Source organism: Mesoplodon bidens (assembly GCF_964165515.1).
Source record: "Mesoplodon bidens genome assembly, chromosome: 12".
In the NCBI taxonomy this organism is placed as follows: domain Eukaryota; kingdom Metazoa; phylum Chordata; class Mammalia; order Artiodactyla; family Ziphiidae; genus Mesoplodon; species Mesoplodon bidens.
Genome location: NC_138168.1, coordinates 24,183,676 through 24,210,047, shown reverse-complemented (window position 1 = coordinate 24,210,047; position 26,372 = coordinate 24,183,676). Strand labels below are relative to the sequence as shown.

Genomic DNA, 26,372 nt, shown 5'->3' with positions numbered 1-26,372 from the left:
ATTGCTGAAGTATCTTATATTCTGTTGAATTTTCATATATTGGTGATGCAACAAAACCTGGAGTTGATGCTAGTAACTTGTTAGTTTTAGTTTTTTATCCTTAACCTTTTCAGTAGAAAATTTGATATCACTTAATTTCAAAAGTATTAAAAAATTATAGACTTTATATTGGCATATTACTTTGTAGTTATATCTCATATGCTAAAGGTGTAAAGGTCCTGGAAGTATTAATTTTTTTTTCTGATGATTTTTTTCCAGATTGAAGAAGGTATTGTTGTAATGGAAGATGATTCTCCAGTGGAATCTGTGAACACACCTAATACTCCTCGAAACCTTGCTGCATGGAAAATTAGCATTCCATATGTAGACTTTTTTGAAGATACCTCCTCTGAAAGGAAGGAGAAAAAGGAGAGAATACCAGTGTTTTGTATTGATGTTGAAAGAAATGATAGAAGAGCAGGTATTAATATTATTAATGCATATAGCACTAATCAGGTATTAAAACAATTAAGACAACATTTCTCCTCCTCCATTGTTGTGGGCTAATAATAATTGGTAAAAATATGATCAGACACAACTTCACAAGTTTTCTTTATGTTTTGCTGTCTTTTTTCTTTTGCTTATTTCATCCGTGTGTTACAGTGGAGACGGGTAAACAGCATCCATAGCAGGAAAAATATTCGCCACCCTGGGCTTTGTCCAAGAGAGCGGGCAGTCTGTATAAACAAAAACACATCAAAGTTGTGCACATTTTGGGAATGATGAGCAGAAAAATAAAGTTGACCTCAGGAAGAAGGGGCAGTCTGTGAGGAAAGAAGGAAAAAGTGGCAGGGTTAGGAAACGGTTTTGAGAGAGGAGTGACGAAGTGATAATATGAAGGTCAGTGCTAATGATTCCCCTTATTTATTTTTCAAAAAGTATTAGGTGTTTGATTTTTCTCAGAAGCTGATCCTGTTTCATGCATAGGAACATAAAGTATAGGAATGGGGAAGGAAGAATGCTCAGAGTAGCTAGCAGTGATATTCCCTATTGTGGTTAAATACCAGGCAAGATCTTGTTCTCTCCAGTTCTGAGTCACTGCTACTTGATTTTGCTGTAACTTCTGTTCGGTCTTGCTAGATGCTGTTCTATCTCAGCATTTTAATAAGTATACAGACAAACCTTTGTCGATATTAGAGTTTCAAACACAGTCGCTTACGTTTGTCTGCTGTTTCTGCTGATAGGAATTTTAAGTGTTAAAAAGAATTTGGAAAGGAATACCCTAGTTAACTTCTGGATTCAATTCTTTGCTGTGCCTAGTACTTAAAATCTGGCTTTTCTCTCAGTGTTCTTGGCTCTCAGAAAATTATTTAAAACGTTTGACTATTCAGATATAAATCCCTATCAATATAAATAAATTGCTTTTTATTGAGGTATAATTGACATACATTATTACATTAGTTTTAGGTACAATATAGTGATTCAATATAGTGATTCTGCATTTGGACACGCTGCAAGATGATCACCACAATAAGTCTGGTTACCGTCCTTCACCATACAAAGTTAATACAGCATTATCGACTGTGTTCCCCGTGCTGTACTTTATATCCCTATGACTTATTTATTTTGTAACTGGAAGTTTGTACTACTTGATCACCTTCCCCCATTTTGTCCTTCTCCTCTGGCAGCCACCCATCTGATCTCTGTATGAGTCTGCATTTTGTTTTGGTTTGTTTGTTTTGTTTTTTAGATTCCATGTATAAGTGAAATCATGTGCTATTTGTCTTTCTTTGACTTATTTCATTCAGCTTAATACTCTCAGGGTCCATCTATATTGTTACAAATGGCAAGATTTCATTTTTTTAAAATGGCTGAGTAGTATTCCATTATATACATATAACACATCTTCTCTATCCATTCATCTGTCGATGGACATTTAGGTGTTTCCATGTCTTGTTTATTGTAAATAATGCTGCAGTGAATATAGGGGTGCATATATCTTTTCGAATTAGTGTTTTTTTGGATAGATACCCAGCAGTGGAATTGTTGGATGATATGGTAAATCTGTTTGTAATTTTTTGAGGAACTTCCATACTGTTTTCCATAGTGACTGCACCAATTTACATTCCCACCAACAGTACACAAGGGTTCCCTTTTCACCACATCCTCATCAACACTTGTTATTTCTTGTCTTTTTCACAGTGGCCACTCTGACAGGTGTGAGGTGGTATCTCATTGTGGTTTTGATTTGCATTTCCCTGATGATTAGTGATGTTGAGCGTCTTATCATGTGTCTGTTTAGCCATCTATATGTATTCTTTGGAAAAATGTCTATTCAGATCATCTGTCCATTTTTTAATAGGTGTTTTTGTTATTGAATTGTGTGAGTTCTTTATGTATATGGGATATCAAGCCCTTATCAGATACATGCTTTGCAAATACCTTCTCCCATTCAGTGGATTGCCTTTTGTATTGTTGATGGCTTCCTTCACTGTGCAAAAGCTTTTTGTTTGATGTAGTCCCATTTGTTTATTTTTGCTTTGTTTCCCTTGCCTTTAGAGTCAGATGAAAAAAAAAAATCACTAAAACCAATGCCAAGGAGCTTGCCACCTGTGTTTTCTTCTAGGAGTTTTATGGTTTCAAGTCTTTCATGCAAATCTTTAATTTATTTTCAGTTAATTTTTTTACATTGTGTAAGATAGTGGTCCAGTTTCATTCTTTTGCATGTAGCTGTTCAGTTTTCCCAACACCATTTATTAATTTTAAATTTAGTTTATAAAAAATTCTTTTAAATTTATTTTTATTTATTAATTTTTGGCTGCATTGGGTCTTTGTTGCTGCACACGGGATTTCTCTAGTTGCAGCGAGCAGGGGCTACTCTTTGTTGCGGTGTGTGGGCTTCTCATTGTGGTGGCTTTTCTTGTTGTGGAGCATGGGCTCTAGGAGCTCAGGCTTCAGTAGTTGTGGTGCACAGGCTCAGTAGTTGTGGCTCGCAGGCTCTAGAGCGCAGGCTCAGTAGTTGTGGCACATGGGCTTAGTTGCTCCGCTACATGTGGGATCTTCCCAGACCAGGGATCAAACCCATGTCCCCTGCATTGGCAGGCGGATTCTTAACCACTGAGCCACCAGGGAAGCCCTAATTTTATTTATTTATTTATTTATTTGACCACGCCGGATCTTAGTTGCGGCACATGGGATCTTTGCTGCTGTGTGTGGGCTCTTCATTGCCGCATGCGGGATCTTTAGTTGCAGCATGTGGGATCTTTAGTTGTGGCATGTGCACTCTTAGTTGCTGCATGTGGGCTCTAGTTCCCTGACCAGGGATCGAATCCAGGCCCCCTGCATTGGGAGCGTGGAGTCTTAACCGCTGGACCACCAGGGATGTCCCTATTTTTATTTTAATTTTTAAAAATAAGCCACACTGGTGGCACAGTGTTTAAGAATCTGCCTGCCAATGCAGGGGACATGGGTTTGATCCCTGGTCCGGGAAGATACCACATGCCGCGCAGCAACTAAGTCCATGCTCCACAGTTACTGAGCCTGCGAGCCAAAACTACTGAGCCTGTGCTCCACAACTACTGACACCCGTGCACCTAGAGCCCATGATGCACAACAAGAGAAGCCCCTGCAATGAGAAGCCCACGCCTTGCAACGAAGAGTAGCCCCTGCTCAACACAGTTAGAGAAAGCCTGTGCAGCAATGAAGATCCAATGCAGCCAAAAATAAATAAATAGAATAAATAAATTTAAAAAATAAAATAAAATAAGCCACCCAGTTTATGGTGTTTTGTTATAGCAACCTGAGCAGACTAAGACACTTACAGAAAGGTTGCAAAAAATAGTACAGAAAGTTGTCATACACCCTTTACCCAGCTTCCCCTTGTACTGACATCTTATAAAACCATAGTACAATGATTGAAACCAGGAAATTAGCATTGATGGGATATTCATTTGAATTTCACCAGTTTTCCCACTAATACCCTCTTTCTGGTTCAGGATCCAACCCAGTATCCCACACTGAATTTAGTCATGTCTCCTTAGTCTCCTATGTTTTGTTAGTTTCTCAGTCTTCCCTTATCTTTAACAAACTTGACACTTTTTTAAAGAGTCCTGAGTAGTTATTTGTAGAAAACACTTGAGTTTGTTCCTCCGCTTGAGTTTGCTGCTCAACATTGTTTACTTATTAAAGGACAGAAGAGGCTCTCCTTTCCCCACCGTATATTCTTGCCTCCATTGTCATAAATTAATTGACATTATATGTGTGGGTTTATTTCTGGGCTCTCTCTTCTGTTCCATTGATCTATGTGTCTGTTTTTATGCCAGTACCATACTTGTTTGATTATTATAGCTTTGTAGTACAGTTTAAAATCAGGGAGCATGATACCTCTAGCTTTGTTCTTTTTTCTCAAGATTGTTTTGGCTAATCAAAACTACAGTGAGGTGTCACCTCACACCAATCAGAATGGCTATCATCAAAAAATCTACAAACAATAAATGCTGGAGAGGGTGTGGAGAAAAGGGAACCCTCTTGCACTGTTGGTGGGAATGTAAATTGATACAGCCATTATGGAGAACAGTATCGAGGTTCCTTAAAAAACTAAAAATAGAACTGCCATATGACCCAGCCATCCCACTACTGGGCATATACCCTGAGAAAACCATAATTCAAAAAGAGTCATGTACCACAATGATCATTGCAGCTCTATTTACAATAACCAGGAAGGACATGGAAACAACCTAAGTGTAGTGTCCATCGACAGATGAATGGATAAAGAAGATGTGGCACATATATACAATGGAATGTTACTCAGCCATAAAAAGAAATGAAATTGAGTTATTTGTAGTGAGGTGGATGGACCTAGAGTCTGTCATACAGAGTGAAGTAAGTCAGAAAGAGAAAAACAAATATCATATGCTAACACATACATATATAGAATCTAAAAAAAAAAAAGACACTGGTTATGAAGAACCTAGGGGCAGGGCAGGAATAAAGACGCAGAAGTAGAGAATGGACTTGAGGACATGGGGAGGGGGAAGGGTAAGCTGGGACGAAGTGAGAGAGTGGCATGGACTTATATATACTACCAAATGTAAAATAGATAGCTAGTGGGAAGCAGCCGCGTAGCACAGGGAGATCACCTCAGTGCTTTTGACCACCTAGAGGGGTGGGATAGGGAGGGTGGGAGGGAGACGCAAGAGGGAGGAGATATGGGGATATATGTATATGTATAGCTGATTCACTTTGTTATAAAGCAGAAACTAACACACCATTATAAAGCAATTATACTCCAATAAAAATGTTAAAAAAAACAATAGACATAGGGATAGTCAAAAAAAAAAAAAAAGAACTAGAACTTGAAGGTTTGGAAAATTCTCAGACTGTCCATATATCATGCTCTGGAAAAAAGCCAAGGGTATGGCTGAGCAGTGGTTTGCTGAAGAGATCAGGCATGTGACTCATGGATCAATCATCTCAGCAGAAGCCAGGAATAGAGCTGTGGCTATCCAGGAAAGATCTGTGGAGGACCCTGTTATTTGGAACTCTCTGGGCTTCTTGGACCTGGATGTCTGTTTCCTTCCCCAGGTTAAGGAAGTTTTCAGCCATTATTTCTTCAGATAACTTTTCTGCCCCTTTTTTTCTTCTCCTTTTGGGACCCCTATAATGCGAGTGTTATTTCACTTGATATTATCCTATAGGTCCCATAAGTTATCTTCTTTTTTTTTTTCTTTTTTGCGGTACGCGGGCCTCTCACTGTTGTGGCCTCTCCCATTGCGGAGCACCGGCTATGGACGCGCAGGCTCAGCGGCCATGGCTCACGGGCCCAGCCGCTCCGCGGCATGTGGGATCTTCCCGGACAGGGGCATGAACCCGTGTCCCCTGCATTGGCAGGTGGATTCTCAACCACTGCGCCACCAGGGAAGCCCAAGGCACTTTCTTTTCTTTTTCTTTTTTTGGCTGCACTGTGCGGCTTGCGGGATCTTAGTTCCCTGACCAGGAATCGAACCTATGCCCGCTGCAGTGGAAGTGTGGAGTCGTAACCACTGGGCCTCCAGGGAATTCCCAAGAAATAATAAATTATTAAGACTGGAATAATTTCCAGCTTTGTATACTTAATGTTATAAATAGTGCATTCTTTTAGTAGTAGTTTGTAAAATTGTTTATTTCTCAGTGTGTATTCATTCATTTTACAGTTGGGCATGAGCCTGAACATTGGTCTGTCTATAGACGATACCTTGAATTCTATGTACTTGAGTCAAAACTAACAGAATTTCATGGTATGTTGTCCTTTTTGTATAAAACATTACATTTCAGCATTAGCCTTCTTGAAAGCTGTTGAACCAGCTTTCTGAAATTACTTTCTAATTTTAAGTAACTGTACTAAGGAGATGTAACAGTGACACTTGTGTACACTACTAGTGATAATAGGAATGTACTGTTTTTATCTCATTTCTGCTTATTTGTATTTTTTAAGTTTTTACAATGCAAATTTATTGCTTTTCAAGCAATAATGATATTAAAATTTAAAAGACAGTGGCAGAGAATTTAAACCAGGCATTTGAATTGCTCTTTTCTTTTGCCATCATCTTCTGTGGTAAACATGTTTCTATGCAACATGACAGATGTTTTGATTTAGCTCTTAGATTTCAGTATGGAAAAAAACCTTGTAGTTGTGTGTTTCTTTTAAGGGTAGATCAATCAGAAAAGCAGAGCACACTTTCTTTTGTCTTCCTCTCACCTCTCAGTCTCTCTTATCTGTCCATTTATTTTAGTTAATATTAGGTTTATAGTCATGAAGCATTTCTAGTCATTTTGTATGTAAATTGCTGAGCTTGAATTGTGTATTCTGAATCTTTTGATTTTAGAAAAGTTCTGTGGAATGTCCCCTGATCCAAATTCAGGTTAGTTCTGAATTGTAAAGGGCAGGGAAACTTCTGTACTCTGCTATAAGAACAGAACCCACAATAAGGAGATTATAGAAAGATAAAAAATACAAGGTCCCACTCCATACTTTTTTGTCTAGATTTTGAGTTTGTACTTGTCCTTAAATGGTTTTCTCTTTGCCTTTGCCAGTCTGGTACAATGCCACCCTTGTCTTGGTCTTTCTCTGAGACTTTTCCTTTTGATTTACAGTTGAGAAAAGATCATTTATCTCCGTGATTTAAAATCCTGGACCAATCAAAGTTGGTTGGATTCCCAACAATATTTTTCCTCTTTGGTACTAAAATGTCCAAAGTTGGCCCTATCTGAGAAAACATGTCCATGGTTTTTAAATTTTGTTTTTAAGCTTATATAGCATTGGCAAAATGCTGCCATTTTCTCCGTGAGAGAGTAGGTATTTCTTCAGTAAGATTTTGTCTAATAGAATCCCACCAATTTCAAAATAATCTCATAAGTTTTTGAAACTTTTTTACTAGTATAGAAGGCTAAATAAATCTGTGTCAGTGAAAGGTGGTGATATTTTGGATATCAGTAGACTCAAGTTCTTTGGTCTGGTCTTCTGACTTGTGAAGCTCTCTGATTTTGTCAAAATTATATAAAGGATAATGCCACATCCCTACAAGGCAGCACTGGGAATCTGAAGTTGCCATAGTAAATTATAAATTAGGTTTGAAAAATAATAGCAGAACATAGTAATAACTTTCATATATATTAATTTCAGGCACATTTCCTGATGCCCAGCTTCCTTCCAAGAGGATCATTGGCCCCAAAAATTATGAGTTCTTAAAGTCTAAGAGAGAAGAGTTTCAGGAATATCTACAGGTACAGCTCCAACTTAATTTAAAACATCCTCTAATTTGTTTCTTTTTCTCTTGTACATACATATGTGCTGTGTCTTACAATACCTGTCAATGTGGATTTCTAGAATCCTTTATTAAAAAAGTTTTTTTCCCATGTGGTAATTAATTATTGTCAAGAGTACTTTTTAAAAGAAATTTGATAACCAGTGAAATACCATATATTTTCTTGGAGGAAAAAAGTCTTGTATTGGGCATAGTTTAAAACTTTTGATGTGGGAAGTTAGAGAGAGAAGAAGAGAGTGAGAGAGAGAGGAAGAAAAAACTTAAAAAAATAATAATAAATTTATTTATTTATTTATTTTTAGCTGTGTTGGGTCTTTGTTTCTATGCGAGGGCTTTCTCTAGTTGTGGTGAGCGGGGGCCACTCTTCATCGCGGTGCGCAGGCCTCTCACTGTCGCGGCCTCTCTGGTTGTGGAGCACAGGCTCAGTAGTTGTGGCGCATGGGCTTTGTTACCCCGCAGCATGTGGGATCTTCCCAGACCAGGGCTCGAACCCGTGTCCCCTGCATTGGCAGGCAGATTCTCAACCACTGCGCCACCAGGGAAGCCCCAAGAAAAAACGTTTGATGTAAAACATTAAATGCATTCTAAGAATACTGGGTTGTTTTTTTTCTTATTTTTTGTTTGATTTTGTGTTTAGCACTTTCTGAACTCATTACTTGGGATCTCCCGACTCTCTACCATTCACCACTTGGAATTGAGTTCGTTTTTCTCAGTGTGTGCACATTGTGTTGTGTAAACACTGTAATTGCTATTTCCATTGTTGGTGCAGTCTGCTTAAAAGTTACCTACTTGAGACTCCTCTAAAATTAATGACCATTTTTCTTTAATCAAGTGAATAAGACCAAAAACTGGATAATTTTATTTGTTTTATTTTTTAAAAATGTCCTGGACTTCCCTGGTGGCGCAGTGGTTAAGAATCTGCCTGCCAGTGCAGGGGACACGGGTTTGATCCCTCGTCTGGGAAGATCCCACATGCCGTGGAGCAACTGAGTCCATGTACCACAACTACTGAGCCCACGTGCCACAACTACTGAAACCTGCATGCCTAGAGCCCGTGCTCCGCAACGAGAGAAGCAACCACAATGAGAAGCCTGAGCTCTGCAATGAAGCCCCTGCTCACCACAACTAGAGGAAACCTGTGCATAACAACGAAGACCCAACGCAGCCAAAAATAAAAAAATAAATTAAAAAAATAAAAAAAATTTAAAATCTCCTTTATTTGGACATGGAATTTTGTAGTTTTAATTAAGTGTTAATTCATTTAAATTTGGATGCCTTTTAGCCCACAATAAGTACTTTCTAAATTAAAAATATTCAGCAGTGTAAAGGGGTATTTATGTTATATTTTCTGTATTTGAGCCAATGAATACCTCAACCCAGAAAGTATTTTTTTCATAACTCTTTGGTGGTATGAAAATTGAAATATGATATAAACATTAACTATTGCAAGGATATTTGAACACAGCATATGCTAGTGTTAACCTGTGGTTTTGTTGATATCATTAAACCCATTATTTGAACCGACTAATTCTTTCTGAGAACTAGAGAACCTCATTCTAGAAGCAATATTTTTTGGTAATATGGAGTTAAATGTTGCAGTACTGGTATTTCATTTTTAACTCTTTCGTAGTTACAAAACTGAATATTAGGTAAGGCTGGGTTAGATGTCACTTTAAAACGTCAGTTTGTCTTGTAAGAAAAAATAGTGTTGCAAGCAGATCAGGCAACAGAGTCTCCAAGTTATTTCACATTTCCACGTTTAGTCTCTGCAAAACCCTTTATACTAGCTTCCTTTAATTATCAAGATAGATGTATGATATTGTAATACTTATTTTATAGTTGAGGAACTGAGAAATAATATTAGCTAATGTCTAATCTTCCTTCCTGTGTATCAGGTACTGTGCCTTATCTAACAACACTATAAGTAGGTAGTGTTATCTTCACTCTACACATGAGGAAACTGACTCTTAGGCAGTATATGAACTTTTCTAGGGACACCTAGCTAGCAAATGGAAGAGCAGAATTCAAACCCATTCATGTGTGACTATAGAGGTCTTACCCTGTTATATGATGCTATTCTTTCTATAAGTGTCCTCTGTTATTATTCTGAGTATGAAATAGCCTTTGAGGATTTAAAATTGTTTTCTTGGTTAAAAAAATCATTTTAATATAGTTTTCATCACTCTTCTAGATTGTTAAAACTGTTATTTCCCCCCCTTTTTTTTCTGTTTTTGTTCATGAAGAAACTTCTGCAGCATCCAGAATTGAGTAATAGTCAACTTCTGGCAGATTTTCTCTCCCCCAATGGTGGGGAAACACAATTTCTTGATAAGATACTACCAGACGTAAATCTTGGTAAGTCAATTTAAATAATCATATAGAAGAGGATAAACTGAAAAGAAAAGAAGCGGTATTTTCAGATTAATTTAGAAAAATAATTTATAGAGTGAAGCCATGTATCAAAACTCTGAAGGACTTCTTATATACTGTTAACGGGAATATAAATTGGAAAACCACTTGTAACTTTAATGGAGTATAATCTATAAAAATATTGAATCACTGTGTTGTACACCTGCAAATAATATAATATTGTAAATCAACTATACTTCAATTAAGAAAAAAAGGAAAACCACTTGGAAAAACAGTTCGGTGTAAAACTGAATGACCCAGCAGTTCCTCTCTGAGATATACACTGTAGAGAATCTTGTATTCATATTTAAGAATGTTCTTAGCAGCATTGCTTATAGTAGCCTAAACTGGAAATAATGCAAATGTTCATCAGCAATAGAGTAGACATAAATTATAGTAGTTTCACAAAATGAATACTTAGAGCAATGCATACCCATGGCATGTAGCTGCTTGGAACAGTGTTGATAATCTTAAAAACATGATGTTGAATGCAAGAAGCAAGAGGCAGAAGAATGTATGCAGCATGATTCCTTTTATATAAAGTTCAGTATAGACTAAGCAATAAGATAAGCTGGAAGAGTTTGAATAAAATTGTTAAATATCATAATGGAAGAGAAGCAGTATTTCTAAATATATTTTATATAATGTCATCTTGAGTATATATAGAACTAAATGAATAAATATTACAAGTGGGCATTTGGCTTTTATCTATATCTCTCCAAATTAATACATACAGTTGAGCCAGAATATTTGGTGTGTGTCTTATTGAGGGAAAATGTGAGAACATTTTGTATTTGGTTATACATAATGTTTAGGAGATAGAATTGGGTAGACCTGGTTACTGACTAGGTTTGACTGAAGAAGAAATGATCAAAAAATAATACAATTAAAAAAAATATTTCAGATGTGGAAAACACAATATATTGGCTTCAAAATGTTTAAAAAGGCAGAATTAAAATGAATAAACATTGAATCAAGTCTCCAAAATAAAAAAAAAAGATGATCCACGTTTCTGTTTGTACAACTGGTTGAATGCTGTTACTTGCTGAGATATGGAATAAATTTAGAGTAGTCTGAACTTGTTGAGTTTGTAGAATCCAGTTGAGGAAGTTTTATAAGGTAGGAGAGGCCAGGAGAGAGGCACAGAATAGAGATTTGTATGTTATTTGAAATCAGATTGAGCAAAACATTTGGCTCAGGAAGAGCATGTAGAAGAGAGAAGCACAGGATGCAACACTGTAATTAAAAGACCTTGGGAAATTCTGAGGTGGGAGGAGTAATTTATGGGGGTACCAAAGGAGAAATAGCCTGGTGAGAGGGTTGGAGGTTTGCATGTTATAAAACAATCTCTATGTTATTTTTCATTAACATGCCTTTTGCTATTGCCATTAAAGTCTACTTTTTTCTAAAGCGGACTGAAAGAAATTTAAGTCAACTTTGACTGATTTTTACAGTCATTTCTAAATGCTTGAGAAAATCTCATGATGTTTGATATTTTATAATAAAGGAACCTGGAGATACGATCAAGAGAAAATTCTGGCAAACAGGATTAGAATATATATTCTTAATCTAAAGCTGAGAATGCAAACTATTCAACTAGCCAATTTAAATAGTGTAGCAATTTTTGGAACTTCTCTTTTCCTTTTGACTAACTTTTACATACTTTTAGATATCTTTATATATTCACCATTGCTTAAAATGTTTTGAAAACATTTCAATGGAAAATTTCAAATATACACAAAAGTAGAGAGATTTGTATAGTGAACTCCTTATCCCTTCAATAGTTATCGACACTTGGCTTGTTCCAGCCCTTCACCTGCCTCTCACCCCACTGGATTACTTTAAAGTATCCCAAATGTTGTATCTATAAATAGTTAAGACTACCTAATTTATTGTAAATTTTTGTTAAGTGTGAAATGGTCAATTATAAATATTTTTTTACCATTTTGCTCTTTACTTGGCTGTTTAGTGTTTTAAATTACCTAGTATTTATATGAGCAGTTATGAGGTATATTATGCCTTGTTAAAATTAATATTTTACTTTTAATTGCAGGGAAAATTATAAAGTCTGTTCCTGGAAAACTAATAAAAGAGGTGAATAATTGATTTATGTGCATTCTATAAAATGATAGTTATAAGCATATTTAAATAGCAATAAATTTTAATGGGTTATATGATAATGAAAATCATAATCTTAATTTTTATACCATGATCTCCACAGAAAGGTCAGCATTTGGAACCTTTCATCATGAACTTCATTAATTCTTGTGAATCTCCAAAGCCTAAACCAAGTAAACCAGAACTGACTATTCTCAGCCCTACTTCAGAAAATAATAAGAAGGTACTGTGCATTGCCTCAGAGAGCCAATAAGTTTGAAGCTGTCCTACTTGAGATGACTTTTCCATTATAGGGAGAATCCTGTGTTAATGAAATGGATGGGACTTTATATTTTCCTTATGTGGAAATTAATTGTGCAGTATAAGGAGTATATGTAGTTGCTTCGTTCTTTGCTTTAAACGGGGTGGTTTTTTTTTCTTTTCTCTTTTTATAAATTTATTTTATTTATGTATTTATTTTTGGCTGTGTTGGGTCTTTGTTGCGGCGTGCAGGCTCTCTCTAGTTGGAACGAGCAGGGGCTACTCTTCATTGTGGTGCGCAGGCTTTTCACTGTGGTGGCTTCTCTTGTTGCGGAGCACGGGCTCTAGAGCACAGGCTCAGTAGTTGTGGTGCACGGGCTTAGTTGCTCCGTGGCATGTGGGATCTTCCCGGCATGTGGGATCTTCCCGGACCAGGGTTCGAACCCGTGTCCCCTGCATTGGCAGGCAGATTCTTAACCACTGCGCCACCAGGGAAGCCCGGGGTAAGTGATTCTTTAGAAACTGTATTCATAAACTATCATTTCTGTATTTTGGGGCATTTTTAAAAGCGGTTTTCTCAAGCTGTAAATCACCAACTTACAGTAATCAAGGAATTAATTGCTATAATATATTTATTTGCTGGTATTATGTAATTTTAATGGCTTATAAAATATTTCATCCATTCATTGAACAAATATTTTATTGTGTTCCTGTGTTTAATGTCAAATTTTGGGGGTAGATCTTAACCTCTCTGATATTGTAGGGTTTTTTTAAAATATTCTCTTTTGATTGGACAAAGTTTAAACGCCTTTGCTCTGTATCACTTTACCCATAGTAATTATTATCAGCAGGTGTAATAAACTATATTTTTTATTATTTCAACTTTTACTTTAGCTTTTCAATGATCTGTTTAAGAATAATGCAAACCGTGCTGAGAATACAGAAAGAAAGCAAAATCAGAATTATTTTATGGAAATGATGACTTTAGAAGGAGTCTATGATTACCTGATGTATGTAGGTAAGATATCTGTGGTTACTGTTAAAACCTGTTTCTCATTCATGTATTATATTTTTTCTGTGATGCAAATTAATGCTCTTCAGTATTGCCCCATTATAATTTTTTTTAATTGAAGGTACTTTTAAAAATAAGAATTCAATGTATATAATTGATCTTGAACATATTAAAGTTATTAGTGTTTACAAATAAAATATTGACCGTTTGTATTTTTTGCATTGGAAAATGTTCAGATATCTATTTACCTTAATGAAGTGTTCTGTGTGATCCTTCTCAGGACGGGTGGTTTTCCAGGTTCCTGACTGGCTTCATCATCTCTTAATGGGAACTCGAATCCTCTTTAAAAACACCCTGGAAATGTACACTGATTACTATCTTCATTGTAAACTAGAACAGTTATTTCAGGAGCACCGTTTGGTTTCACTCATAACACTTCTCAGAGGTTTGTATTTTCTTATGTGTTTGTTTCATGTTTTGAGTACTCTTAAGGATTTCAGTTAGACCTAAAAGAGCAAAAAGTCTTGCTTTTCTTTGCTTTATTAGTATTTCTACCATGAGGAAATACTTTGTATATAATAGGTGAAAATTCCAGCAAATGTTTCTTTTTGTCTCTTTTTAGATGCTGTATTTTGTGAAAACACTGAACCTCGCTCTCTCCAAGATAAGCAAAAACGAGCAAAACAGACTTTTGAAGAAATGATGAATTACATTCCAGGTAATGTAATATTTAAAAAGTAGTTTGATATAGATTAGCACTCTTTTGAGGTCATGATGTATAGTAATTATTGAGGCTAATTTTTACTGTGAGTTTTAATTTTAGAAATAGTTACAAAAACCAATTAAAATGAACTCAATTGGTTAAATAAAATTTGGTTTTTATGATGTTAGCACTAAGAACTTTAAGGTAAGGCTGTTTCTACTCACACAATAGTCGGATTCTTTCAATAACTTAGAATCAGACTGATCAAAGTGGTAGGTGTGTGGGACAGTTGGAGTCCTCCTGCCCAAGCACTTCACCAGGACAAGAGCTAAACTAGTGTGTGTGAGTGAAAGGTCAGAATTCATTCATTCATTCCAAGTTTATTGAGCACGGTCCATGTGCCAGGCACTGTGCAGAGTGCAAGGGATATAAAAACGTACTTGGGTAGCTCAGTCTGGCAGGAAGGTAGACATACAAACAAAACATACATGTGATTATAGAGCCATGTTCAAGTTACATAGTATCCCAAAGGAGGAGGGTGATCCCCTCTCTTACAAAGGAGGTAGGCTTGGGCCACTAAATGAATGAATGGTAGTAACCTCTTACTGAGATGGGAAACATGAGGAAAAAACGTCAAGAGGTCAAAGCAGAGGATATTTAGTTTAGGACATTTTGAATGTGAAGTGCCTATACATTATTCAAGAGGAAATGTCTAGTAAGCAATTAAATATCCAGGTTTGGAAATTGGAGGAATGATGATATAGGATAAAGATATGGGAGTCATGTGTGAGTGGGTAATAATGCCCGGGGAGAAAATATAGAGTAAGAATGGAAGGTACCTTAGAGAATTCTCATCATTGAAAAATGAGTCTCAGAATGAGCCTGCTGCTCTGTGTGAAGACAGTTAAGTTAAATCCCTGGTCTGAATGTGAAAGTGAACCACAGCTGTTTTTGAGTGAATCTTCTCTAGGTATATAATGAAGTAATTTCTTACTTCTTTTGTATTATAGTGACCTTTAGCATTTATAGTTTTAATAACAGTCTTAGTTTTAACAACGTGGAAAGCCAGTGAATGTAATAATTTCTTATTTTGCTCAGGCACGAATTTGAATCACATCTACTTCAAGACTTCCATTTGGGAAGAAGTAATTTAGCTACTGAGGAAGCTTAGCATGCTTTCTGTTGTCCTCTACTCATTTCTTCCTTAGTGATGAAGAATCTGAAAGGATCGTTTATTTTTGTCCATTATGCTTCATGCATATTAATTGGGAAATTGTGTGTAGTATTGGTGAATTAAAGGATTCACAAAGACGCATAAATATCAAGGATCTACGAAACTTATTATAAATTGAATTTGGCTTTTGCCTTTCAGGGTTAGATTTACCTTATAAAAGCAAACATAAAATGAGAATTTTCCATGAACAGCATTAAGAGTTTCATTATGATCGGAGTGGAAAGGACAAATATTTGAGCACCTTGTTTACTTAAGAATAATTTTCGGGGCTTTCCTGGTGGCGCAGTGGTTGAGAATCTGCCTGCCAATGCAGGGGACACAGGTTCGAGCCCTGGTCTGGGAAGATCCCACATGCCGCAGAGCAACTGGGCCCATGAGCCACAACTACTGAGCCTGCGTGTCTGGAGCCTGTGCTCCACAACAAGAGAGGCCGCGACAGTGAGAGGCCTGCGCACCGCGATGAAGAGTGGCCCCCGCTTGCCACAACTAGAGAAAGCCCTCGCACAGAAACGAAGACCCAACACAGCCAAAAATAAATAAATAAATTAAAAAAAAAAAAAGAATAATTTTCTTTTCCTGCTTGGAGGAAAACATTCAGCACAGATTTTAATAAGGACTGGCTCTGTGGTAATAGGAGTGATACATGACAGCTGTGTAGTCAAACATGAATTGGAACTTTTGGGACCCTAAATTAGTGTGTAAACATTTTCCCCAAAGATTGTTCTATAAGATAGCTAATACTAATTATGCAAAAAGTACAGAAGTAAAGTGGTCATATTCATTGAAGAGAGTCTATGTTCACCATAAAATTAAATTAATTATTAAAAATATTAAGATATTCAAATATTATGAAAATATAGAGAGTAAAAAGTAGAAGCCATCCTGTCCCCACTGTGCAGAAGTAGCTACGAGCTCCCGTTTGGTGTTCATCCTCACAGACAGTTGTTATGTATCTCTCTACATGTATGTACAAATGTACGTGCATAATTTTAGCATTTGATTTTGTTTGTTTTACTTGAATGGGATAATAAAATATGTATTATTTTCCAACTGTCTTTTATCACTTAATAGTATAAACAGATTTCTTTACTGCAGCATTCCCCAGAGCTTGCAGTATGCATTGTGCGTTGTGAATCTCCCAAAGGAGGATTCCCGATACTGCATTTCTCAACTTGACCACAGAACCCTTTTTTCCAAGAGCTTCTTGCCAGAACACTGATTTAGGAAATGCTAATTTACAGTTTTTGCATAATACCCGGGAAAGAGAGTGGAGATTTTGCTTTATGATCCAGTAAATGATAAGTCACTTTATAATATAAAATTGTTTCACATGTGGCTTTCTTGTTTAGATCTGATAGTCAAGTGTATTGGTGAAGAAGCCAAGTATGAAAGCATCAGACTTCTTTTTGACGGTTTACAGCAGCCAGTTCTCAACAAGCAGGTAAAATTCATTAAAGCAGGTTGACTAGTGTTGGCTAGGTTTAGCGAATGACACAGTAGGGTGTCTGGTATATTATTAACTGTGAAGAGATGCTATACTAAATGAAGACAATGTAATTCAAACATTCAGATAGGAAAAAGTATCTTTGTTAATAACTCTCTTCTGCTGATTACCTTTTATAATATGAACTGTTTTGATTTAAAATAAATATATATTCACTATAGAAATTTGGAATATACTAAAAATTCATGAAAAAAGTAAAAATTTAAATATCAAGAATTCCATCATTCATTCAGGTTACATAGAATAACCACAGTTAACATTTGACCGTTTATAGTCTGTTACATAGCCCATTGAGATCTTAATACAGTTACAATTTTGTATCCTGCTTGTTTTCTTTAAAATTGTTGTTACATATAAAATGTTTAACATAAAATGAATTATGAGGAATAATAGTAAAATGAACTCATGTGTATGTAAAACTCATCTTAAAAATAGAACATTGTAGATACTATTGAAGCTACTACTTTTGTGCTTGTTTCACATTGTCAGTTTTATTCCCTGCCTTCCCCTTTAGCGGTAACCATAGTCCTAAATTTGTGTTTATCGTTTTTTGGGGTTTTTTTTCTCTAATGCCTTAAAAAAATTTTTTTTGGCATTTTAGCTGACTTATGTTTTATTGGACATTGTGATACAAGAACTGTTTCCAGAGCTCAATAAGGTAACTGAAAAGCAGCAATTTTTCTTTATGTTTTTAATGGTATGCTGGCATTTATTTTAATTAGAGACATAAAAATTAAGGAAACCCTTGTGATTCTGATCATTTAAAAAATGAACACCCTTATTTTCTTCATTCAACATGCTCAGACATAGAGTGGATTTTGGGAGATAGGAGCTGAATAGCCTCTGCCTTGACTTCCTCCTTTCCCAATTACAATCAGATAGGGACACGGTACCCTAGGTGTGAGTTTACCTCCTAACAGTAGGATGGGCCAAGCTCTGCAGGCTATCATCTGCAACACTGAATGCTGTGTAACTCAGACTTGAGCAATTTTGAAGCAGTTGAGCTTATATGAACCCAAGAACACAAAATGGATTGGAATTGGAGGATGCTAATATTATTATTATATTGAATTTTGAGGATTTTGAGTTTTGAGCATTGCTTCTTACTGTTTTTATTTTTTGACTGATCCCTTTGGTCAGATGAAATAACTATTCAAGGTTGTGATACAGCAATGAAATGTCATTTCATAGAGGAAACCAGATTTGGACTATTTACCTATTGAATACAAGTTTTCAAGTTATGGCAGTATTAAATGTATATTAAAACAGGGTGGCAGTTATGGATAGTTTGTGTTCAGTTTACATGGGAATCAGTACCAGGAAACCTCCAGCTCTCTGCTTGAGACTTTATGAGGTCTATCGCTATACCTTGCCATTTTTCTTCTCTCTAAAATGTAAATATTATCTGTGGCATAGGCTAGCTAATTTCTTGTGGATACACACACACACACACACACACACACACACACACACACACACACACAATATCTTAGGTTAGGATTTTAATACACTGAGACTGTTAGGCAAGTTACAAATGAACTCTGGTTTGTTTGTTTTTTTCTCTTCTATTAAATAGATTTCTTTTTAATTTAGGTACAAAAGGAGGTTACCTCTGTGACGTCCTGGATGTAAACATTTGGATTTGGGATAGAATAACCAGTTGAAATGTCTGCTATGCTAGTGTAGTAGATACGTGCTGTTTTTTCTTTTACTTTTGTATATTCTTATATATATCATGTAATTCAGTGTCTGAAATTTTGATTTTGTTTGTTTTAATAAAGACTAACACGGACTTAATAATGATGAAAAGTGATTGAGTCTCATAGCCTCCTTTATGAGTTTTTCATAGCAAACAAGGGACTTCTTACTCTTGCTGGATGATTGACAGGTTATATATGACCCTTTAGGGTGTAAAAACTGAGTACTTAAAGATACTTGTGTGATTGAATGTGTGATTGAAATTGCATTTCATTGAACGTATATAACTGTATTCCAAAAACTTATATAAACAAATTAGTCAAGTAGATTTTTGGTTTATGTTGTCTCTCCAAAAGAAAAATATGAATTAACTGTATTCTTTGAGGAAAGTTAAATAATTATTTTTAAAGTTTCAATGTTGAGGATTCTACTGATAATTTCTTCCCATGATATGCTTTTCTCCTTCAACCACATGTGTCTTTCAAGAGTGGGCGTTTTGTGTTTGGTTATTGGCTGTAGTGTTCATTCAGAATATACTTATTGAGTTTCAGCCATGTATCAGGCACTGATAATGTGGGAACTCTAAATATAATTTGGAAAACTAACCCATTTAATGGTACTATTCATGTATATTTTTCAAAAGTTTGTAAAAATGGTCATTAGATATTGTAAATTTTTTAAAGGTTTTGCCAGTAGTTCTATTATCTTTTTTTAAATTATCAGCATAGAAATTTATTTGAATTCAAAATAATATGGTTATATTTAGGATAATATAATAATTCTCTAAAGCACAGTTCTAAAGATGTCATTCTTTTGAAGTCAAAATGTAGTAAGAATGTACAAGGAAGCAAAAATATAAAAAATAAGTTTGCTAAGTATTGGGAGTTGTTATAAGAGGGGCACACCAAGGTAATGTAACAGAGTTCAAGTTACATAGCATGCAGCAAGGAGTTCTCTTGCTTTATCAACTCCTGGAAAATAAACCGGTAACCTCAGAATGCAAGAATACCACCACTGGGTTATTAGCAGGACAAGCTTTCTGAGGGACACAGGGAGTAATTCACTATACTTCCCCTTTCTCTAACTCCTTGCCTCACACCGATTTCTTTTCTTTCCTCCAGGATAGGTTTTATCCCATGGAAAAAAAATGTGGTTTTATTTGTAAAGTAGAGTAAATAATATCCTGATTGAAGTAGGCAAGACTTTAACTGACGATGCTCAGGAATCAAACTTTTGAAAAAGGTCAATCAGCTAGCTAGCAGAGACCATCAGTGGCTTGCAGAAAAAAAAAATTCAGATAATGTGTGTTTGCTAAATAGATAAAAAGAATAAGCAGTTAAAAATGGGTGGAAAAATCCCAGGGTTTATTGTGACCTAGACAATCAGAAGCAGACAGGTGACCTTTGATTAAGCCCATTTACTTGTGGAGTGAGCTCTGAGGGGCTCCAAGATAGAGTTTGGTTTCCAACAGTGTCCACAGCCAAAGGGCAAACTCAGAACGTCTCCTTGTCTCATAGAAACTGGAACATGGATGAGAAGTCTTTTTTGGAGTAGCCCTTCGAGCACATCATCCTGTAGATCTGATGGGCCTGAGTGCCCAGAAGGATTGGGCTCTTCGTGCGGGCAGCAGAGTCCTGTGCTAATCCCAGATCCTTAGCCACGAGTGTTGTTCTGAATCCACCCTGATAGTGATTAGCCAAGGGAACTCCATCCATCACCCCAGGTACAGGATTATAAGTGTCCCTTGACCAACATTGTCCTGAGCTCATCTGTAGGATTTTAGCCAAGAGTTTTGGGTCAAGCCCTAACCTGATTCCCAGATGCATGGCTTCAGCAGTCCCAGTCATGCTAATAGCTAACAGCAAGTTGTTGCAGATCTTCGCAGCCTACCCAGTCCCAGCAGCTTCACGCCACGCCACATTGCAGCCCACGCACCCCAGCAGCTCTTGGGCAGCAGCAAGTTCTTCTGCGACTCCTCCCACCATAAATGTGAGGCTCCCGGACCGAGCAGCTCCCACAGCACCAGAAACAGGGGCATCCATGAAAACTGCCCCCATTTCCTCAACTTCTTTGGCCAATTCGTTCAAAACCATAGGATCAACAGTACTGGAATCTATTAAGGGTGAGCCTTTCTTCACTTGTTTTTAGAATTTCATTTGCTCCAGAACAAGCTTCTATCACATCAGTGCTGGTGGGCAACACCGTAATACTTCTGTCAGCTTTTTTGGCTACTTCTGCTGGGGAAGACACTACCTGTTCACCTGCGTCTAGAAACTCTTTGCATGCATCAGGGAGCACATCATAAATAATGAGTGGATAGCCATGTCTCATGAGATTTTTTGTCATTGGATTCCCCATATTGCCTACTCCAGTGAATCCAACTGGAGTCTTAGAAGCCATTGACTTAGAATACACCGCTTCAAGGCTGGCCACCGCCAATTGCTGCCGGCAGCTCCAGTACCGGAGGCCAGAGGCAGCTCCACGGAGCCATAAGGAGGCTGCCATGCTGCCCCCGCCCCGCCTCCCCACGGTGACCTCCGCGGCTCCCAGCTCACCTACTGGCTGTTAGGGTGCGTGGTCTGTTATCTTTTTAATTGCTTATAAGTTCTAGACTATGTATGAGTTTCTCTGAATCGGTGCTTTACTACCAAGCCTTAAACATTTACTAGTTTCTCAGGGACAGGTGGGAAATTAATCAGTCTAATTCTTCACATTTAAAATCCACAGCATTTTGCATATTATTATTTAAAGTGTCATGGTGAACTGGAAAAATAAAATATGTACAGCCCTTTTATGCCACCCTCACCTACTTTCCTATAAATTGTGGTATTTTGTTTATTTAGATGAGAAAAAAATTCTTATGAGTGTATCAAATGGCCTGGGCTACCATGATAAAGTTCCATAAATGGGGTGACTTAACAGAAATTTATTTCTCACAATTCTGGAGGCTGGTTAGTCCAAGATCAAGGTGCCTGCAAGGTAGGTTTCATTCTGAGACCTCTTCCCTTGGTTGTAGATGGCTGCCTTTTTTCACTGTGTGCTCACATGACCTCTTGTGCGAGCGTGTGGGAAGAAAGAAGGAGATCTTTCTCTCTCTGCTTCTTCTTATAAGGCCACAAATGCTATTGGGTTAGGTTTTATGACCTAATTCAACCTTAATTACCTCCTAAAGACCTCATTTCCAACTATAGTCATACTGGAGTTTAGGGTTTCAGCATGTGAATTTTAGGAGGACGTGTAAATCTATAGCAGTGAGTGAGCTCTATTTAAAGAAAATGTGCTGTATAAAAATCTACAAATACAAAATCATTCGCATAATAAAAGGGAAAGGAACTAGATGCATTCTCTGTTGGCCAGGCATTTTATATCACATTTCACCATCCAATAACTGTGAGATGGTATTATTCCTGTTTTATAGATAAGGATAATGAAGCCAGAGAGAACGGTAGAGTTGGAATTCAAACTTAGGTCTGCCTCTAGTCTTCGTGTTCTTGTCACTGTTGACCCATGAAAGGAGCCTTTATTTCCAAAAGCGGTCACTCTGGATCCCTTTACAAAGTAAGTTCCTCTGGTGCATTTCAAATATTTTACTTTGCACATTCCTTTCTATCCATCTCTATGTGTGTCTTGTAGTGCATGAGTTTCACATTTTGAAATGTGTTTATAGAAGTAACTCTCTGTTTCTGGTTGGGGGATAAAATGAAATTAAATAGATGGGAAGACACTTTGAAATTTATAAAGGACATTATAAGTTTGTGTTATAAGTATAATCATTTAGCTGTAGATAGCAGAAAATTCTGAGAAATGGTTGAAAGAAAGCAAACATATTTATTGACTTCCTAAAAACCGTTAGATTTTACAGTAAAAAATCAGAAGTCTAATGGGCCACTGTTCTTTGCAGACTGTATAATGATATATATACAAGTTGTAACTTCAGATATGGTCAACATTAGAACACAAATGACCGACTGCCTACATGAATGAGCAGACATCTTGCTAGTCTCCTCCACTTCCATTTCAAAGACTGTGTTCTCTTTTATGTACCCAGTAGTGTCTTCAGTGTTGCTAGATACGTAAGGAGAAATCCTTAACCTGAGGCCTGTGGCCCCTAGGAGATCGTCAAATCCAGTGAAAAATGTTTTTTTTTTATTTCACTATTTTTTGTTAATTTGATGTTTATGATTTTTTTCTATCAAATTATATTAAACTGTTATTCCAAGTAATGGATGTGGCTGTACTCCAGTAAAACCTTACTTACATAAAGCAGTGGCAGGCAGGATTTGGCCCTTAGGCTGTAGTTTGCTAATTCCTGATGTGGAAGAACAAAAGCAAGGAGGGAAAAGGGACGCTGTTAGAAAACTTGTAATCACCTTCATATTAAGGATTGGCAAGGGGGAGGCTACAGAATTTACTCTTTGGAGAAAGGCATCTGTCCTTCCTGGGGAAGACGTAATTGGCCTTTTGGTTGCAGAGGGGTTAAAGAAGAGTCTTAACTGCTCTGCATAATGAAAAGGGTGTTTAGGTAGAGAAGTTATTTTCTTAATTGCTTATTTTCTCTGGAGGGGCTGATACCGGAGAAAAAGGACTGTGTGGCTTTTGGACTGAGTCAGGAGGGTGGCAGAGAGGCAGGAGAGAAGGAATGATGCATGATTTATTCACCTTATTCTACACGTGTGTATTGAGTGCTCACTATCTGCCAGGCAGTTTTAGATGCCAGGGATACATTTGTGCATTTATAAGCTTACATTCAAACCCAGGGAGACACATAGTATAAACAATATAAATAAGAAAATAGTATATAGTATGTTAGAAAGTAACAAGCGCTCAGAAGAGAAATAAACTGAAAAGGAAAATAGAATGGTATGGGTGGAGGTTTGCAGTTTAAAATAATGTGTCCAGGACATTGTAGAAAAGACCGGAAGGAGGTGAGATATCAAGCCACACAATTATTTTGGAGCCCATATTCCAAATATTTGGAAATAACAAGTGCGAAGGTTTGAGTGGGGGTGTGCCTGTTTTGTAGAAAGAGTAGGAAGGAGATCAGCGTGGCTACATCATGGTGAGTGAGGGGAGATGATGTCAGAGACATGACAGGAGACAGGATCACAAAGGGCCTTGGAAGCCATTGTGGTGACTCACTTTTACCTGGTGCATGATGGAAAGATTTTGAGCAGGACAGCAGCTATATTGTGATAGAATTGCTTTGGTGACTGCATTGGGAGTGTTGAGAACAGACTAAAGAGTAAAAGCAGAGACAAGGAGCTCATGTAGCAGGCTGGTGAAGTAATTCAGTCGAAATGACAGTCATTGGGATCAGGGCAGTACTTGCGGGGTTTTCGTGAAGTTGAAGTCTTTTGTTGTTAAGCTAGGCAACAGAACTTACTGATGGACAGGTTGTGAGCTTGAGAAAAACGGAGCAGCCAAGGATGACCCCAGGGTTCTGCCTGAGCAACAGGAACGATGCAGGGTCTATTAAATGAGCTGAGGGAGATGGTGACTGGCACGTGTTTTGAGGGGAAGATCAGGAATTCATTTTTGGACACGTAAAGTTTGGGGGGCCTATGAACCGTCTTAAACAGAGATGCCAAGTAGGCAGTTGTATTTATGAGTCTGGAGTCCATGGGAGGGGTTATAAATTTGAGAGTCACCAGGAGCAAGATGTAAAACTGGATGACAGCACCGGGAGATCAAGTGTAAGCAGAAGAGAGGAGCAGTCCAAGGACTGTGTCCTGGGGCTCTCCAGTGCTTAAGACTAAGAGAGCTGAGAAGGAACCCCAGAAAGGACTCCCAAGTGATGGGTTTGGTGGGTGCTTTTTAGGAGCATTGATATCTCACACTGAGTTGTAAGTTTTCTTCTTCACTGTAACTCCCTCCATTTTTGCCCACTTAACACTTCAACATTATGCTAGCTGCTGTTGGGAGTGAAGGGAGTACTGTATCCATATTTGGGGACAATGCATGGTGGAGAAAACGGGTACGGCCTGGAGACTTCATTAATTAATTAATTAATTAATTTTGCAGTACATGGGCCTCTCACTGCCGTGGCCTCTCCCGTTGCGGAGCACAGGCTCCGGACGCGCAGGCTCAGCGGCCACGGCTCACGGGCCCAGCCGCTCTGCGGTGTGTGCGATCCTCCCGGACCGGGGCACGAACCCGCATCCCCTGCATCGGCAGGCGGACTCTCAACCACTGCGCCACCAGGGAAGCCCTGGAGGCTTAATTTTTTAAAAGTGGCTCAAATGTCTGAAAAAATGGGTGACATTGAAATTTCTTTATAAGGAAATGTGTTTTAGGTAATTTTCTAAAGTTTGTCAGATCCATTTTTGTCGTACAAGAATGAAAACTGCATACTTTTCCCTGAGGGATTTTATTCATGTTACTTAATGTCTGAACTGTTCTTCCTATTTCACTTCCCTCCCGCCTCACCACACACACAGGTGCTCAGGGGTACTTTTTGACATTTTCTCCTAGTGTGGGCTAGTTTAATCTCTTGATTGTAAAGTGACGGAACTCAACTCAACTTTGCTTTAGAAAAAGAAAAGAAAAATAACATATTTGTTCATGTAACCCAACTACAGAAAGGCAATAATGGAGTTGTCCTCAGTATGACTTACCCAGCACTTGAATAGTGTCAGGATTCTCTGTGGACATGTGTCCATTTCTTGTCTCAGCCTCTGTCCTGTTAACTGTTATTCTTGTGGATGCCTTCATGTGGGAGAGGACGGTTAAACAAACTGTGGAATCACGTGATGATACAGAGGGAGCTTGTCTCTCTCTACATCTATACCCATATTAAACCTTGTGGAAGCATTCTTATTGTCTTGGCTTGCCTATCCCTGGACCAGTAACTCAGACCAAGGTGATCAGGCACTATAACTGTGACGCCTAGGTCATGTGCTTCCACCAGAGCTAAGAGATTGCTTCTGTAATTAACTGTCCCACCAGAACTACCTGGGACAGAAGAGGTTCCGTATCTCCCCAAAATGGGGGCTCTTTCCAGGAGTGGGAAAATATGCTAGATTGGCAAATACATGCATACATTTCTGTTTTCAGATATTAATTTTAGCTGTCACTTCCACCCAGCTGTGAACAGTCCAAGTGCCAGGATGTGTCTTTCTCACCCCTGTATCACCTGTGCATAGTCCAGCAGCACCTGGCACTAAGAAGGTGGTGGGCACAAAAAGACTAGTTTGTGGGGGGATGGACACAAAAAGACTGGGTGAGTTGAGGTGGAATGTACGTGCAGGGAGTTAAGAGGCAGGGGTGTGGCCTGTGATCTAGGTCCCTCACCTCTCTTATGACTGTTGCCAGAGTGAAAGACATGTTGAGACCAGGGCACATGCCTCTCTCTCTGTGATCCTGAACCAGTGCCGCAGGTAAGGTGATCATGTCAGCTAATCTCAGGACACTGGTGAACTCATGCGCAAACTCACAGATTTCCGAATCAGATAAAAGGCATTTCAGGAGAAGGAGGAAGCAGAGAGAGGTGTTGGAAAAAAAGGGAAAGGGGCTGCTATAGAGGTCTAACTGCTGAGAAGTTATAAGGGAGCATGAAGACTGATATTGATTTTTTTTCCCCAAATAGCCACAAAAACAAGAAAAGTTACACTGAATGTGGCCAAAGTATTGAATAATTAAAGGACATTAAGTATATGAGAGATACAGATGTGTGG

General features: G+C 37.7%; 1 protein-coding gene and 1 pseudogene across 7 annotated transcripts in view; one reads left to right on the top strand and one right to left on the bottom strand.

The window, feature by feature from the left end:
* The window catches only part of SNX14 (sorting nexin 14), a 66,154-nt gene extending 47,350 nt beyond the window's left edge, over positions 1-18,804 (top strand). For all 6 annotated transcript variants that reach the window (XM_081251184.1, XM_081251181.1, XM_081251182.1 and 3 more), the window contains 12 exons: positions 259-460; positions 6,171-6,254; positions 7,640-7,740; positions 10,025-10,136; positions 12,244-12,284; positions 12,412-12,531; positions 13,443-13,566; positions 13,841-14,005; positions 14,183-14,278; positions 16,847-16,938; positions 17,603-17,659; positions 18,595-18,804. In XM_081251184.1, coding sequence (XP_081107310.1) covers positions 259-460; positions 6,171-6,254; positions 7,640-7,740; positions 10,025-10,136; positions 12,244-12,284; positions 12,412-12,531; positions 13,443-13,566; positions 13,841-14,005; positions 14,183-14,278; positions 16,847-16,938; positions 17,603-17,659; positions 18,595-18,633 — 1,233 coding nt within the window. In that variant the 3' untranslated portion in view covers positions 18,634-18,804. The remainder of the gene's footprint in view (positions 1-258; positions 461-6,170; positions 6,255-7,639; positions 7,741-10,024; positions 10,137-12,243; positions 12,285-12,411; positions 12,532-13,442; positions 13,567-13,840; positions 14,006-14,182; positions 14,279-16,846; positions 16,939-17,602; positions 17,660-18,594) is intronic.
* A 694-nt stretch (positions 18,805-19,498) lies between these two features.
* LOC308626213 (3-hydroxyisobutyrate dehydrogenase, mitochondrial-like) lies at positions 19,499-21,478 on the bottom strand (annotated as a pseudogene). The gene has a single exon. The product of its transcript is annotated as a 3-hydroxyisobutyrate dehydrogenase, mitochondrial-like (transcript).
* Between the last annotated feature and the right edge of the window lie 4,894 nt (positions 21,479-26,372).